The sequence below is a fragment of the Impatiens glandulifera genome, chromosome 5, assembly GCF_907164915.1.
Source record: "Impatiens glandulifera chromosome 5, dImpGla2.1, whole genome shotgun sequence".
Lineage (NCBI taxonomy): Eukaryota > Viridiplantae > Streptophyta > Magnoliopsida > Ericales > Balsaminaceae > Impatiens > Impatiens glandulifera.
The window spans coordinates 42806657-42822293 of record NC_061866.1 but is presented as its reverse complement, the minus strand read 5'-3'; the positions used below and the strand labels follow the sequence as shown (position 1 = coordinate 42822293).

Sequence of the window (15637 nt, the reverse complement as noted above, 5' to 3'; positions counted from 1 at the left end):
AGATGTCAAATTAATACAATTTCCATAGACAATTATTTATAATTAATACATGAGTATTTAGTAAAGAACAAGAATTTGTGCCATAATTGTGGTGAATTTGAATTTTTATAATATTAAAAAAAATATATAATTATTTGATTTGGTCTTAAAAATAAGGCATCAAGTAAGCCCAAATATATAACAAAGAGGCCCAATATTATGCATAATCTTTCAAATGGGGTTTGAAATTTTGGACTATTTCAATTATCATTCAATATCTTTGTGATTTTTGAATTATGGGATTTTGTTGGACAAATTGGTTCAATTCTCATAACAAGATAGATATAAAATCAATTAAAAACTTTGGTTTATAGTAATTGTTGTGCCCCAATTACAATCATATAAAAGTAGTTAAAAAAAACGGAAATAGAAATTAGAGTTACGGGTTGGGTTGGGTTGAATTTTTTTTTAACGCGTACATAAAAGTATGTTTTTATCATTTTTTCCATAAATTAGATGGTAAAGTCACATTTTTATTATAAGTTATTTTAATTTTTTCTTTTTTTTTTCAACTGAGCCTCTTAATGGATTCGTCCATGAATACTTACCTATATTAACAAATTCCATTTATTTGATAAATATTTTGATAATAGAGATGTTTCTATGTATAATTAGTCATTTTTATCAATTAATTGATTATATTCCATCTTAATTTTTTATGGTTTGACTAATTGTTTATATATGAATATAAAAATACTAACATATCATTTTAGCTCATATATTTAAAATTTCTATCTATTTTTAAATATCCTTTATTGTCATATTACTAATTTTTTCATTTATATGTTATTTTTTTAGAATAATAATAAACTTTATAATTTTAAATTTATTTTTTCTTAATATATATTGTAACTGTTGGAGGGGGAATGCCACCATGCTTTCTTTAACTACTTGTCGGACCCAATATAAGGGTAGGGACGGTTACCAAACAGGGCACATGACCAATTGTTTTAACTTTTTTCTTTCTTTTTTTCATTCTAAAAAAATATTATTTTAAATAATTATTATCAAACCATCTTAAATTCAAATAAATTATTAGTCATTTTAGATTAAGTGGTAAATGTATTATCATATCAAAAACTCAGGACTACCAAATCTATTCATTTTAAATTTCTATCCTGTTATAATAAATGATAATTTATTAAATATACATTTATTCTTTCTTTTTTATGGTAAAGAAAAAAACATCAATTTCAAATATACATAATTATTCTTATTATATAAGTCTATTATTATTATTATTATTATTATTATTATTATTGATAAGAGTTTAATTTTGGGTGGCTATAACTATCCTCCTTCAATTAGAAAAAAATAAATATATATTTTTAGTAAGAATTAAATATGTGATTTTGAATTTATAAGGTAAGATTCATTACCATTTAAACTATTCTTGTAAATTTATATAAGTTAATATCATTCAGTTAAAGAATTTTGTTAAATTGATGCATTTAAAATTTTAATATAAAAGCTAAAAAAAAATATAAATAATATATATATATTTCCATCTAAGGAATTATTGGATGATTATCCTCCAACATCAAAACTATTTTTTTTAAATATGATTGTTATAAATTAAAAAAAAAAAAAGAAGATAAATTCATCCCAAATATTGAGATATCAAAATAGAAAAACTCAATTCATCTTCCCAAAGAATAGTTGGAGGTAGCAAATAAAATGAATTATTTATCGTGGCGGGTGGCGAGTTCAAACAAACAAACTTTTCCTAAATATCATTAATTTCGATTTGAACTTAAAAAATATTCACTTCATCGAAAAAATTAGGTTACACAAATAAATAATTACTTTCAAAATTTGCTTATTATGATCATGAATTGCAATAATCTTTTGTATATATAAAATAACTCTCCATTAAAAAAATAAGCAATTCATCTCATAAAGAATAGTTAGGGTGAGCAAATAAGATGAATACATGTTTTTGATAATATAAGTTCATTACAACTAATCTTATTAACTGAATATTTTATTTCCCGGTCACTTAAAGTATTATTTATCATGGTCGACCATCCAAACAAATAAACTTATCATAACAATCATTAATTCCTACTAGAAAAATTTTCGTGCGATGCACACGGATAAAGATAAAGATAAAATAAATTAAAAAAATTATAATAATATTTATTCAATGTTTAATATTATTAAAATAAAAATACAACGCTCTCATTTCACATTTTATTCACTTCGATAAAACAATTTATTTTCTTACATGTTTCATCACATATTTTTTCTGAATGAATCTCTCATTTCGTGACTTTACACTTTCACTTTGTCAATCAAATATTTGATTCATATTTTGTAATAATTAGCATCATGACCTCACACTTTGGTCAATTAAATATTTGATTTAACCATTTTCAAATGATACAGGTCTATTAACTATCGACAAACCACATCTCAATCACATTTGCTTAAAGGTTGTACTTGTTTTGTTAGGTTACAAGTTCGAAACCTACAAATAACATTTTTTAATTTATTTTTAACCGTTTTAAGTTTATGGGCGGGTCAACCCACAATCCGACCCAAGTATCCATTTACTCTCACATAAATATCCAAATTAACCACAGCTCTCGACCCGGCAATCCAGACACTTTAAAAATTAAGCATCATTATATATATATATATATATATATATTAGTTAGTTAAAAATTTGAACTTTTATTGTTAAAATGTCTCGCGTTCATCAAATTTGGTGTTGAATCTTAAATATAAAGTGTTGTTAGCCTAGTTGGTTAAAAGGTTGTACTTGATTTGTTAGGTTGCAAGTTCGAAACTTATAAATAACATTTTTAAATTTATTTTTAACCGTTTTAAGTTTATGGGCGGGTCAACCCACAATCCGACCCAAATATCCATTTACTCTCACATAAATATCCAAATTAACCACAGCTCTCGACCCGGCAATCCGGACACTTTAAAAATTAAGCATCATTATATATATATATATATATATATATATATATATATATGAGTAATGATAGAGAGCGGAAAAGAAATGACAAGAAAGTGTAGGGAAATGATGTGTCAATCCCTAAGTGGTTTGAAAATTTAATAGGAGAGAGAATTTTCAGATTTTTAAACCACTTAAGGATTGACACATCATTTCCCTACACTTTCTTGTCATTTCTTTCTCGCTCTCTATCATTACTCATATATATATATATATATATATTAGTTAGTTAAAAATTTAAACTTTTATTGTTAAAATGTCTCGCGTTCATCAAATTTGATGTTAAATCTTAAATATAACGTGTTGTTAGCCTAGTTGGTTAAAGGGTTGCACTTATTTTGTTAGGTTGCAAGTTCGAAACCTACAAATAACATTTTTAAATATATTTTTAACCGTTTTAAATTTATGGGCGGGTCAACCCACAATCCGACCCAAATATCTATTTATTCTCACATAAATATTCAAATTAACCACAACTCTTACCCGCCAATCCGGACACTTTAAAAATTAAGTATCATTATATATATATATAAATTTGAAATAATTTTTTTTTACTATGTAGTATCCTAAAAATTAGGTTACACTAATAAATAGTTTTCATTAAAATATATAAAGTAACTCTAAACTAAATAAATATGCAATATTAACCTAACCGAACATGCCCGTTGAAAATAGTCTACATAAAAGATTAAAATATTACTGGTTCGATTATCAAAATATTCACTTTGTCGTATCGATAAAAATTAAATTACACTAATAAATAGATCCGATTAAAATATACAACCTACCTGAATAGGCCCGTTGAAAATAGTATCTAAGAGATCAAAGTGTCATCTGTTCAATTATCAAAATATTCACTTTGTCGTATACTTAAAAATTAGGTTACACTAATAAATAGTTTCGATTAATATATATAAAGTAACTCTAAACTAAATAAGTATGAAATATTAACTTACTAGAATAGCTAGTTGAAAAAAGTCGACCTAAAAGATTAAAATATCACTGGATTAATTATCAAAATATTACTTTGTGGTATCCATAAAATTAGATTGCACTGTTAAATAGTTCCAATTAAAATATATAAAGTAACTCTAAATCAAATAAATGAAATACCAAATAGGCCAATTAAAAAGAGTCGATATAAGAGATCAAATTTTCACTGGTTTTATTCTCATCGGATGTACTTCAAATGAAATTGAATGATTATAATAGGATAAAGTGTTAATTTTCTTTAATTTAAAATAAATAATATTATTATTTATGATTTTACATATTAGATTAATTTTTGTTAAGTATGAATTTTATTTTATTATTATGAATATGAAAATAAGCATGAATAAGAAAAAGGCAGAGTCTTTGTGGATGTGAGTTTTGGCCCTAAAATTGTAGATTTGTTGAATCAGCGTATAAGTTCCGAAAACCCACAATTCGAAACACACTTTGAGTAGTATACGCCATAAACGGCCTCTCTCAGAATCCTTGAAGAGAGAGAGAGAGAGAGACGAGAGAGAGAAGGGGGTGAGACCTTTTGAGAGCGAAGAGGAAGACCTATATTGAGGAAAAAGACTATAGATAGACAAGGATTCATACAGAAAGAGAGAGAGAGAGAGAGAGATAAAGGGAGAGAAGTATATAGTCAAAAGGAGTTGGGAGGAGATGAGAACTGATTATCGAGATCTTGTCCCCCCTACAATGGTGACTCTTTGTAGCGGACGACAAGGTAATTGATTTCTTGGAATTCATTCAATTGATCCATCCATCTCTCTGTCTTTTATCTCCCCTTCTCCTCCTCTTCAATTAACCTTCGAACCCATATCGCTGTTGAGGAGAAGAAGAAGGAACTATTCTCTCGCTGTCCACTCTTTTCAACTATTCATACTTTTAGGGTTTCTGTTTAGTCTCACTGAGGAATGCTCTGCTTCTAGGGTTTCGCTTGATCAATTACTGTTTAGGGTTTCCTACAAGGGTAATCGGAATCTGGGTTTCAGTAGACTGTTGCGCTTGGATCTTCTTCAGAGATAAGATCGAGGGTTAAGTGAATGTTCTGATTTTGTATATGCTGGTGGCCATGATTATGTCCAAAGTCAATTGTTTTGGGCATGAAAGAGGATTGCAGATATAGAATTCTCTAGTGAGCAGCTACAAATTATGGTATTGGACTTTGAACTGAAAGTAAAGGTGATGATTCTATGGTGTTGGCAGTAACACACAAGAAAGGATATCAAATTCCAGTGGACCATAATTTTTTTTCTCAAAAAAAACCCTACTTGAATTAGCTTTATTTAAGCTAAATTGGCGATTACTTTTGTGTATTTTCCAGTGATTCTGAATGTGGGTTTTCTATAATTAGTGTTTGGGGTGCTGTTACAGTGATTTGGACTAGTTGATCAGAGTAAAATCGTTTCCTTGAAGCATTGGAGTTAAAAGTGAGTGAATTTTGTTGGAGTGGGGAAACTCATGGAGTATTGATCAAACTGGAAATGATTTTGGGGACATGGTGCATGGACAAGAGCATAGTCACTGGTTCGTTCCTTTACTGGAACAACACTGTTGGAAAGTGAATACCAAGTTATTTTTGTTTCTGGAAGTTATCTTTCCATTTTGCTTATCACAGGCTAGTGTGCAATGTCTCGCTGCTTTCCATTTCCACCGCCTGGATATGAAAAGAAGCCCAGAATAGATGAACTCAACTTGCTGAAAAAGGTTCATCTAATTGTTTTTGTTTCTTTCTCCAGTTAAATTTACTTGGTTTTATATTTTCCATGTGATATTCATATATTCTCTTTGTGTTTAATAGTTGTTAGCTTCTGACATCATGCCAACTTGAATGTGTTCGCCGAACTTGCTTTAACAGAGAAAAGTAAAATACTTTATGGTTAATCATCACATTTCAAATATGTTTTACATTGACTTGTCTGATCACTATGAAGTTTCTGCATGTGTTACATTTTAAAGTTTCTTGTATGCTCCAAATGAGTTTCTTAGAAATCATGCCTTAGAGAGGGGGACTCCTTCCCCTAGGGAAAAATTCCTGGTCTAAAAAGAATATTAAGAAATGTTCCAACTAAATGTCGAGAAAGGTCCAAAAAGTGTACGAACATGATGCTAATCTCTACATAGGCTGAGGTTTGGTCTGGGGTTCTACTTCCCCTGTTTCTCCATATATCTGACTAAAGTGAATCATAGAATCCTGGGGTTAAGGGGTTAAAAAGGCTGTATGTATACAGCAAAGGCAATTATATTGCTTGTAATCCTTTTATTTGGTGCTAGCAGTTTGTTCCCATTTATGCCTCAAGTGATTCTGATAATGTGTAACTTGAAGTTCACGTTAATCTAAATAAGCGTAGTAAGATTTTTTTTTGTATCATCATCGAATTAATTTTTCATCTTGATCAATGTAATTTTTGTTGCTTAATTTGGTATAGAAATTATTTTCTTGACCATGATCCAAATTATAGTGTAATTTTTTGCTTCATTCGATATTGTAATGTAACAAAGGAAAGCTTTGGTTGAGGAGATAAAAACAAGAGGTAAAAAGGTTTAAAAAAGTTGTGCATATGAAGTGAGAATTATCTTGATGCTTATAGCCTTCAGTCTCCAGTTTACAAAACTTGTATTACATCAATATGATAAGTCAGTAAACAAGTTTAAATCAAAACTCAATATGATCATGTTACCTGAGCTTCTATACTGAATTAAACTACTAACATGTTTTTTTTTCTGAATAACACAACTACATAATCAGCTGTACCTTAGGTAACCAGAGAATCAAGTATACACATATCAGTGAAGGCTGCATCAGTTTATTATTTTTTTTTACTGGATATAGGACTTGCTAGTTATGATTGTGAATCTGAAACAGCGGAGTAATTCGAAATTACACTTGAAAGTGCTGAATCGATAAACAAAATGATTTGATTGGGAAGGATAATGGAAAACTACATGTTGCTACTAAGTACGAGTGACTGTTGTCCCCAATAAGCTGTTTTTGTATCTCAGTACCTTTTCTAGAAAGAGGAAAGAGAAGATATAAGTGTCAGACCTAGTATAAATTGTGTCAAGAATAAGCTAATGTTAACCCTTTTCCTCAATGCTATAATTTGTGTAGCTGTTATTGCTGTTGCCCCAGTATTATATGGGCCTAACTTTTGAAAAGTTTGTAGTGTATCACCAAGATTATATGGTGGTTACTCAATTCTCCAAGATTCCAAGACATCTTCATGTTTTTGTTTGTGTTCCTTCTCTTCATCCATTTGGGCTTGTTGTCTTAATAGTATTGAGCCTATTTGAAAACTAGTATTTGTCGCAATCACGATATTTTTAAATTGGAAGTTTTTTTTGGTATAATATTTTTTTGGATCATGTTTAAATTATATTTTTATCATGATCGCTATTATAGGGTAAGATTGTTGCTTCATTTGACTTGCAACTTAATTTTTCATCAAGATCCAAATTATAGAGTTTTTTGCTTCATTTAGCATAGAGTTTTCTTTTTCTTTTTATGATGTCAAATTATTTTTTGGATCTTGAGCAGATCGTATTTATAGATCATCGTGATTTTGTCAATCATAACAAATGTTGATTTTCAGGATCAACATAATCAATATGAAAAAAAGTTGGTTACAAAACAGCCCATTGTGATCCTTTGAAATGATCAGAAACCAGACTTGTAGGAATACCATGCCCAATTGCAAATTTTATCTTGGATCATCAAAAGTTGTGTAGTGTATGCAATGTAAGGTAGCTAATTAAGAAGTTTGGTACATTAATTAAACACATTTAGGATTACTTTGTTATTATTAATACTATACACGAATTAACCTAAAAAAAGAAAAAGGTGTTGACCTAAAATAAACTGAGACTAAAGTCTCAAACAATGAAGATTCTCTCTTATATTTGGTTGAGTAGCATATCATGCAGGTGTTATATGTTGTCCGTGTTATCACTTCCCTATTTGTCTATAATTTCTATTTTGGCTAAATTCTCATTAACTTCATCCATCGTGTATTTTTTTTGTTCAACTTTTACATCTTTATTGCATTAATAGTAGTAGTTGTAATCGGTATGACACGATCTGCTTGATTCCACAACCACTGCAAAAATATAGAAAATAATAAAAAAGTTAAAAAAATTAAAATCTGACGTAACCTTCCTTTACTTAAAAAAATATCACGAAGGCTCGATCGCACGACCTTGTGGTCAAAAGTCTTGCGCTCTTCCAGTGAGCTAAACGATCGGCAACATGTTTTGGAAACGCTGGAATTAATAAATAAGTCTACATTCCAGGAGGAGGGAATGATACTGTTTTGGTAACCGAGTATACAGTTTTAAGTGGAAATAATTCTTTACTTCAAGAAATGTTTGCTAATTCTGGATTTACTGCAGTGATTGCGTTAAATGAATTTATTATTTATCATCTTTATATGTTGTCTTCACAGGGATGATATCCTCTCATTTGTTTGATTTACGACATGTCCTTTGTAGTAGTGATGAGTAAACCTTGAGTACTGAATTCATTTGCACCAATTTGCCTTTTATATATATGACCAATTGCCGAATACGCGACTTCTGTCTGGCAACACAAATACTTTCTTATTTTCTTTCTACATCTCTGTGTTTTACACTTAACTTGTATATGCTTTGCAGGAGAAGCGCAAGGAGAAAAAGCATAAGAAGGAAAAGAAGGACAAGGAGAAGAGAGAAGGCAAAGAGAAAAGAGAGAAAGATAGAAGTGTTGGGAAACATGAGGAGAAGAAAGATAGAAAGGAGAAGCACAAGGAAAAAAAGAAGGACCGAGATAAAGAAAAAGAGAAAAGCAGTACCTCAGGAGAGAAGAAGACTGATGTTCAAGCCGAGGGATACAAGGAAGAAAAGCTCAATCATAAAGATCAGAATGATAGAGACAAAAGCAAAACCTTGGTTGTAAAGAAACAGATTACGCAGCTTCACTATCAAGGGGAAGAAAAAACTTTCCCAAACAGCCTTCCGGTTGAGAAAAACGACAATGCCAAATATGTTCAAGAGTTGGCCCGAAGGATTAAAGATGATAAAGGTTCTGGAAGTCAATTGGTTGGCAAAATTTCTAGCACAGAACAGAAATTTACTGTACAGATGGAAAGACCCATGGCTGAAAGGAAGGAAAATGACTTGGATAAAAGATTCAATAACAGAAAGATGGATGAACATGTGTTTAAGCAAAGCACAAGACCAATTGGCCATCCGATTTTACAGAACAGTATTGGAACTGCCTCAAACAGACTGGAAGGAGGAATGGTTAAGCCACTTATTGGAACAGGTTTGGAGGAGAAATCAAAACCAAAAGGTTGGGAAGAGGATCAGGAGATGAAAAGCACATCAAAGGATAGAGATAAGAAAAATGAAGAGAAAAGTGAAAATAAGAATAAGGGGCAAGATAAATTTGTAGGTTCCTTAAACAAGAATGACATTCCCGGCACTCAAAAGATGCTTTCTCATCTGATGACCAAAGATGGAGATAGAGGCACACTCACCGATGTAAACATCAAGAAGAGGAAGGAACTTGAGGTAAATGATCTTCTTCCTGGTGCTCAGAACATCACACTTCATCACATTAAAGATGGTTTCAGAGGTGCTGTTACTGAGGGAAATCTCAAGAAAAGAACGCAAGTTGAAGCCAATGGGTTTCTTCATGGTGAGTTCTTGAACACGATGATCACTTCAAATCACACATTATCATTAATGTTATCAGATGTGACTATATGCTTGGGATTAGTGTAAAAACTTGAGTAATAATCAAGCTCTTTGATGTCTAAATTCATATAAATGATTAGTGGAGATGACTATTTATATCTTATTTGCTAATTGACTTAAATTTTATAATATGGGTATGATTTTTGAATGATATCTGGAAACTTCAACAGTTATCTTGATTTTCTGAATTGTATGGCTTGAGTTGTTCCTGAAATCTAATGAGATTCCCTCAAGTATGATTGTAATCTCTCTCCCTGTAAGTTCACTAATCAAGTTACTACATTTGCTATACAGATTTGGAGTCCAGGCCTAATAAAATGTCACGGGCAGACGATGGGAGGAAATTGGAGCCTTTCTTAACATCTTCCAATCCTCTAATCTCTTCCAATAAACATGGGCTGGCGGTTGTCAATCATAAGGTTGATGTTGTTAAGGAAGGTCAAAAGGTAAATGGTGTAATTGAACTTCAGCCAGTCCCTATGCCAACCACAAAACCTTCAACAGTGATATCACAAACTAACCTGATAACTCGAGCTCGAATTAAATCTCCCCATCCAGATTCAAAGTATTTGAGCCAGATACTTACGGTTCCACAAATTGAGGAGTCATTAGATTTTGACAATCAAGAATGGCTGTTTAAAAGCAATACCAATCTCTCCAAGAAGCCCAATGAAGCTTCTAATCAGGCAGCTGAGGCAAGCAGAGTTTGGGCCGAAGCTCTGCAGATTGAGTCAGCAGACATTTGTGCTCTTCCATATGTTATTCCTTATTGATGGAATTTAGGGCTTTAATTGGAGTTCTTCCAAGGTTAAGCGCGGTTATTGGCTGGATTCCATACACTCCTTACAGATGGTCTCCAGCTCTGCAGAAGTTCGCGGTAAAGAAGCATCCAATATTCCGGATTTCCAAGTCCAGGTTCTTCTATAGCCAAATTCTTTAATGGTTGCATGATGCCGACTCTGCCCTTAAGTTTAGCATGTATGAGTGATTTATATCATTTAAAATTACTAGTTTAAAATGAAATGAACTCTTGCCATTGCCATATACAGTAGATAGTTCTACAGTTGGTTGATGCGGCTTTTAAAGGGTGCTAAATGGGAAAAACAAATAAATATAGAAAGGAGAGGCGGTTTATTGGTTGAAACAAGGGATTCTTTGACATTTGACTGGATAGTGATAAAGAGGGTGGGTTTTATTTTTGAAACTGGGTTTTATGGCTGTGAAAATTTGAATCAATTATACAGATTGAGCTAAATCTGATGTAAAAGAAAGAAGAAAGTGTTGTTGGTTGATTTTTGCCATTCCCTCTTTTATACACTTCCCCCCCTCACAATTTTGAATTTGTAACATAGGATTGTTCTCTATTTCATAAAAAAGATGAAATGTAAGATATACAGATGTACGAGCCTATAGAACAGATCATGTTCAAGTAAGGTCGTGAAAAGTAGAAATGAAAGATGAGTTAGTTAGTAGTTCATTCAATTGATTTTAATAGGAGGCTCTAATTGCTTGTGTATAATCCAATCCCCCATTGCTGCTCTCGTTTTCTTTTATTACTCTCTGTAAGGTAGTTGTTGCATCTTCAAATGGTTCAAACTCTTTGTTATCATCCTACATTTACTTTTGGTCATGTTTCAAAAATGGTCACTAAATAAGAAAACAATGGATTTTTTAAAACAAATTTGTACAGATTTCCCTACTGAGATCTGAGATTCAATCCCCTAAAAGTTATGCTTCTCAAAATCACATTTTTTTATGGTAGGTAGTTTTATTAGGCTTTTCTATTGAAATATAAGAAAGCAACTTATTCGGTGCAGCTTATTCGATAATAATCCTGCTTTACTTTCGGTTTGAAGTTCATAAATGGGATCTGTTTGATTTAGTTCATTAATTCAAATTGTTGTGGCAATTTCTTTGAATCAAGAGTCAAGATAAGATAAGTGGTTGGTTGTAGAAGTTTATAGATGGACTGACAGGTGACCAATTGAATTGGAAAAATGCTATGAAAATGACCAATTGTTTGTAGGCAAACTTTTTATCTCATTAAAAATATAGTCTTGATGTCCAAAATTCAAAAATATTGACATCTTTCTCTAGCTTTTTTTTTCTTTTTTTCTAGAAGGATTCTAAATCATTATTTTATTATTATTTTAACACCCCCTGTCTTATTTATCAGAATCCTAAAGAAGCTCAACCTAGGAGCTTGTTTGATGAAGGAGTTATTTGAATTTTGTCTGGTTTTTCCAAAATAACCCTTGTTTGACCTAATAATGAAAAAAGTCAAATTTTAAATTTTATTTCTGCATCTATCCTTTTATCTCTCACACACACACTCTCTCTTTCTATAAATATATTTATATATAAAAAATCAATAATAATTTCATAATTTAATTTATATTAATATAAAATTTTAATGTAATAAAATAAATATTATATATATATTAATATTAAATTTTATTAGCACAATCTTATTTATTAAAAAAATCAAATAATTTTTTTTATAAATATTTAATTTAGATGAGAAATATTTATAAATTAATAAAAATATATTAATTTTATTTTTTAATATAATTATTTATTAATTTGAATTATTTAAAATTTAAATGTTATATTAAATAAAATGGTATCTTATAGTTTTGAATTTATATTATGTTTTAATTTTTATTTAAGATAATTAATAAAAATATTTAAAATAAAATAATTTTAAAATTTAATTTATATTAAAAAATATTAAAATGTAAATAAATATTATATATATATTAAAGTGATTTTTTTATTAATATAAAATAAAATATCAGAGAGTAATTTTGGTATTTATGTGGATAAAATTGTTAATTTAATGTGTGATGGATATTTGAATTTTGAAATAAAATCTAAGTAAAATTTCAATAAAGAGTTTCTTTGATCTTTAGTTATAAGGATAAAACCAGAATTTTATCTAAAAATTCAACCCTCATATTGATTATCTAGTCAATCATTTTATTAATTTAAATATTAAAATTATCTCTTACTTGCTTTTAATATAAATTAATTATTAAATAAAAAATATAGAGATAAGAAGGATAATCTTGTAAAAAATAATAATTTAAAAATTATTTTTTTATTAACTTTAATCAAACAAGGGTTTTTAAAAAAAATCAAAACAAAACTCCATTAACCACTCCGATTTCTAGGGTTTTCAAGAATAAATCAAAATTATTTTAGGTTCTCATTTTTTTATTTTGTGTGAATTTATTTTTTCAGTTGTCTCAACTACAATTTTACAAAGATAAATTGTCTTACAACACAATATAGGGCTATTTTGATTTAAACTTATTCAGTAGTTGATTCTTTTAATTGCTATAAATTATTCAACTTATTTGATATAAAATGAAAAGGGAAATTTGATGAAATGGCCTTTATAAGTGGCTTAATTCCAAAAAAGGCCCCCGTCTGCTAATGTTTGCAAAATGGGCCTTTTTGCCCTGCGAAATGTCCATTTTACCCCTGTAATTGCACTTACTCGAATTACACTTACGCGTAATACACTTACGCGTAATACACTTACGCGAATTACACTTACGCATATTACATTTACGCGAATTACACTTACGCGTAATATGTAATATGCGTACATTGAAAGACCATATTACATATACGTGCATTATGTAATATGCGTCTTTCATACTATATAAAGCGCCTAATTTTGACCCTCATTTTATATCTCCAATTTTTAGGGTTCCGACTCTCTCTCAAACCCTATCCCCTTCGATCTCGCTGCTCCGCTAAGGTAAGACATTCTCGTCTCAATACCTTCTTATGTATTCTAGGATTTTGAATATTATCCAAGTGCTATTATGTTGGATGAGGATTTAGGGTTTTAAGTAAATCTTACAAGTTTATCTATATAAATGACAATCAACAACAACACATGGGTTTGTACTTCATTGATCTATGGAAGTAGAAGTTAAACATTTCGACGGATATGGAAATTGAAGAGGAGAATCCGACGGAGCTTAACACACTCAACATCGGTAGAGGATTCGCTAGCGTAGGCAGATTGATGGATGGAGTAGGCAGAAAGTCAGATTGGACGATGAACCATGAATTCAATGCTCATTTATATTAAAAACATGCTCTTTCATTTTGTCTTCCATCTTCCATTGATGATGAACTTATTCCTATTTTGATCTTCTAGAAGGTGCATCCATATATTTTCTGTCAAATTTTCCTTTTGCTGCAATTAAGTAAATAACTTAACATATGGATTAATTACTATGGTACACATTTTCCATTTCCTGGTTTTTTGAAATAAATATAATTTTTAGTTTGTTTGAACATTATTTTCCATTATTGCAGGAGATTTTTGATGGAATTGAGTTTGCTAGGGGTGACTCCAAATCAACCTGGGGTTCTATGCGTGTAGTAATGGGGCACCCATAACCTTTTGACTTAAAATATGTTGTTATTCGAATCATTTACTTGAGATATCATGTTGGCTGCTCGTAGATCTGAAACATTATTTTCTGAATATGGTCAAAACATGCCCTTCTGTAGAATTTCAACTTTTGATTTCGTTTGTATATTAAGGTTCGAGGTTTTGATTTGCTGACATGGATATATCTTTCATCTTCTTCTGGTAGGTCGGGAAGATGTCATTGATGAATCAATAAGAATCATGTGGTACCCTACATTCTGATAATGATTTCTTTTGTTGAAGTTCTTTGATGTATTTCTTTGTCTAGTGTTTTATTTATTGCTTCGACTCTGTAAGTATGTGAATCGTAAGTTTAGCAATCAGTATAAGGCTACCATTGGAGCTGATTTCCTTAGTAAGAAGTTCAGCAATTTAAAGTTTGAAGACAGAGCCTTCATTTTGCAGGTCAGCTTTCTTCAATATTAGATTTTGATTGGATTATTTAATTGGTATGTAATGTCAACACTAGATTCTTTTTTTTCAAAATCTTTAAACACATTAAAAAAAATGTATTTGGTGGTCACAAAAGAATAATGAGGTTAAATTTTGTGCCATTTTCTTTAGGGTTTAACAATGGGATTCAAACACCTAATGATTTGCAATGAACAAAATGTTTATGTTGAATATGCCAATATGATCCTATATACTTGATATAATGGCTAGATGATAATTTATATTCATTTTTCATTCTTTAATAAGTTGAACATGGAAATGTCAGTTTGGTGATGGACTAAATGTCTCACTTCTACTTCCAATTTTCATTACACAAGTTGTTATATATTTAATTTCTCTATATTCTTAGTATAGTAATCAATCCCTGCAGATATGGAACACAGCAGGACAAGAAAGGTTCCAAAGCTTTGGCGTGGCTTTTTATCGAGGGGCTGATTGCTGAGAACGTCTATGATGTTAATGTGATGAAGTCGTTTTTGCTTCAGGTACTAACTATTTTGGTTAAAAAATTCATAAATTTACTGAACTAACTATTTTGTTAGTTTTTTGGGTTTTTTAGGCTAGCCCAAATGACCCTGAGAACTTTCCATTTGTGGTCCTATGACAACATAACTAAACTAAACCAATTATTTGATGGGGAATTCTCATTTTTCAGTGCAAATCCAAGGATTGGTTTGGTTGACTATATTTTCTTTTGAACCTAGTTGCTTCATTCACTCCCAAAGAAATTCAGAAGAATAAATGGGCATATAACTTGGACAAGCTAAAAAATTGTATTTTTATTTAAGAAAAAAGAAATTTGTTCGAAACCTTAACCCTTATAGATGGAAAGCTGCATAATAACAGAAGTCTACGAAAAACTAATAGATAGTTGCTTAATATTATTGTCAGGCTGAGGAGAGGCACTATGAGATTCTTGGCCGACTAATGTGCACTGCCAAAATTGTTGCCAAGTAGGAAGGCCTTGAAGATGGCTTTAGAGTTGTGATTAA

General features: G+C 30.4%; 2 protein-coding genes across 3 annotated transcripts; both read left to right on the top strand.

Annotated features, from left to right (window-relative positions):
- Positions 1 to 4441: 4441 nt before the first annotated feature.
- Positions 4442 to 11035, top strand: LOC124937804 (myb-like protein X). 2 transcript variants are annotated; one of them, XM_047478131.1, is made up of 3 exons: positions 4442 to 5710; positions 8774 to 9677; positions 10031 to 11035. In XM_047478131.1, the coding sequence occupies exons 1-3, from the start codon at positions 5633 to 5635 to the stop codon at positions 10507 to 10509; spliced, it is 1461 nt and encodes a 486-aa protein (XP_047334087.1). In that variant the 5' UTR covers positions 4442 to 5632; the 3' UTR covers positions 10510 to 11035. The 2 variants fall into 2 exon arrangements, with proteins under 2 accessions (XP_047334087.1, XP_047334086.1); XM_047478130.1 differs by having other exon boundaries at positions 8654 to 9677.
- On the top strand, positions 10509 to 15249 carry LOC124939410 (ras-related protein Rab7-like). Its single transcript, XM_047479889.1, has 6 exons — positions 10509 to 10651; positions 14075 to 14126; positions 14306 to 14354; positions 14461 to 14597; positions 15029 to 15130; positions 15205 to 15249. The coding sequence occupies exons 1-6, from the start codon at positions 10509 to 10511 to the stop codon at positions 15247 to 15249; spliced, it is 528 nt and encodes a 175-aa protein (XP_047335845.1).
- Positions 15250 to 15637: the final 388 nt, after the last annotated feature.

Bases quoted from the DNA above. Each gene is read 5' to 3' on its own strand.
- LOC124937804 (XM_047478130.1), top strand. From the start codon at position 5,633: ATGTCTCGCTGCTTTCCATTTCCACCGCCTGGATATGAAAAGAAGCCC. The intron at 5,711-8,653 runs GTTCATCTAATT...TATGCTTTGCAG, and splicing joins AACTCAACTTGCTGAAAAAG to GAGAAGCGCAAGGAGAAAAA. The intron at 9,678-10,030 runs GTGAGTTCTTGA...TTTGCTATACAG, and splicing joins AGCCAATGGGTTTCTTCATG to ATTTGGAGTCCAGGCCTAAT.
- LOC124939410 (XM_047479889.1), top strand. From the start codon at position 10,509: ATGGAATTTAGGGCTTTAATTGGAGTTCTTCCAAGGTTAAGCGCGGTT. The intron at 14,355-14,460 runs GTAGGTCGGGAA...TTCTTTGTCTAG, and splicing joins ATATCTTTCATCTTCTTCTG to TGTTTTATTTATTGCTTCGA. The intron at 15,131-15,204 runs GTACTAACTATT...TGGGTTTTTTAG, and splicing joins TGAAGTCGTTTTTGCTTCAG to GCTAGCCCAAATGACCCTGA.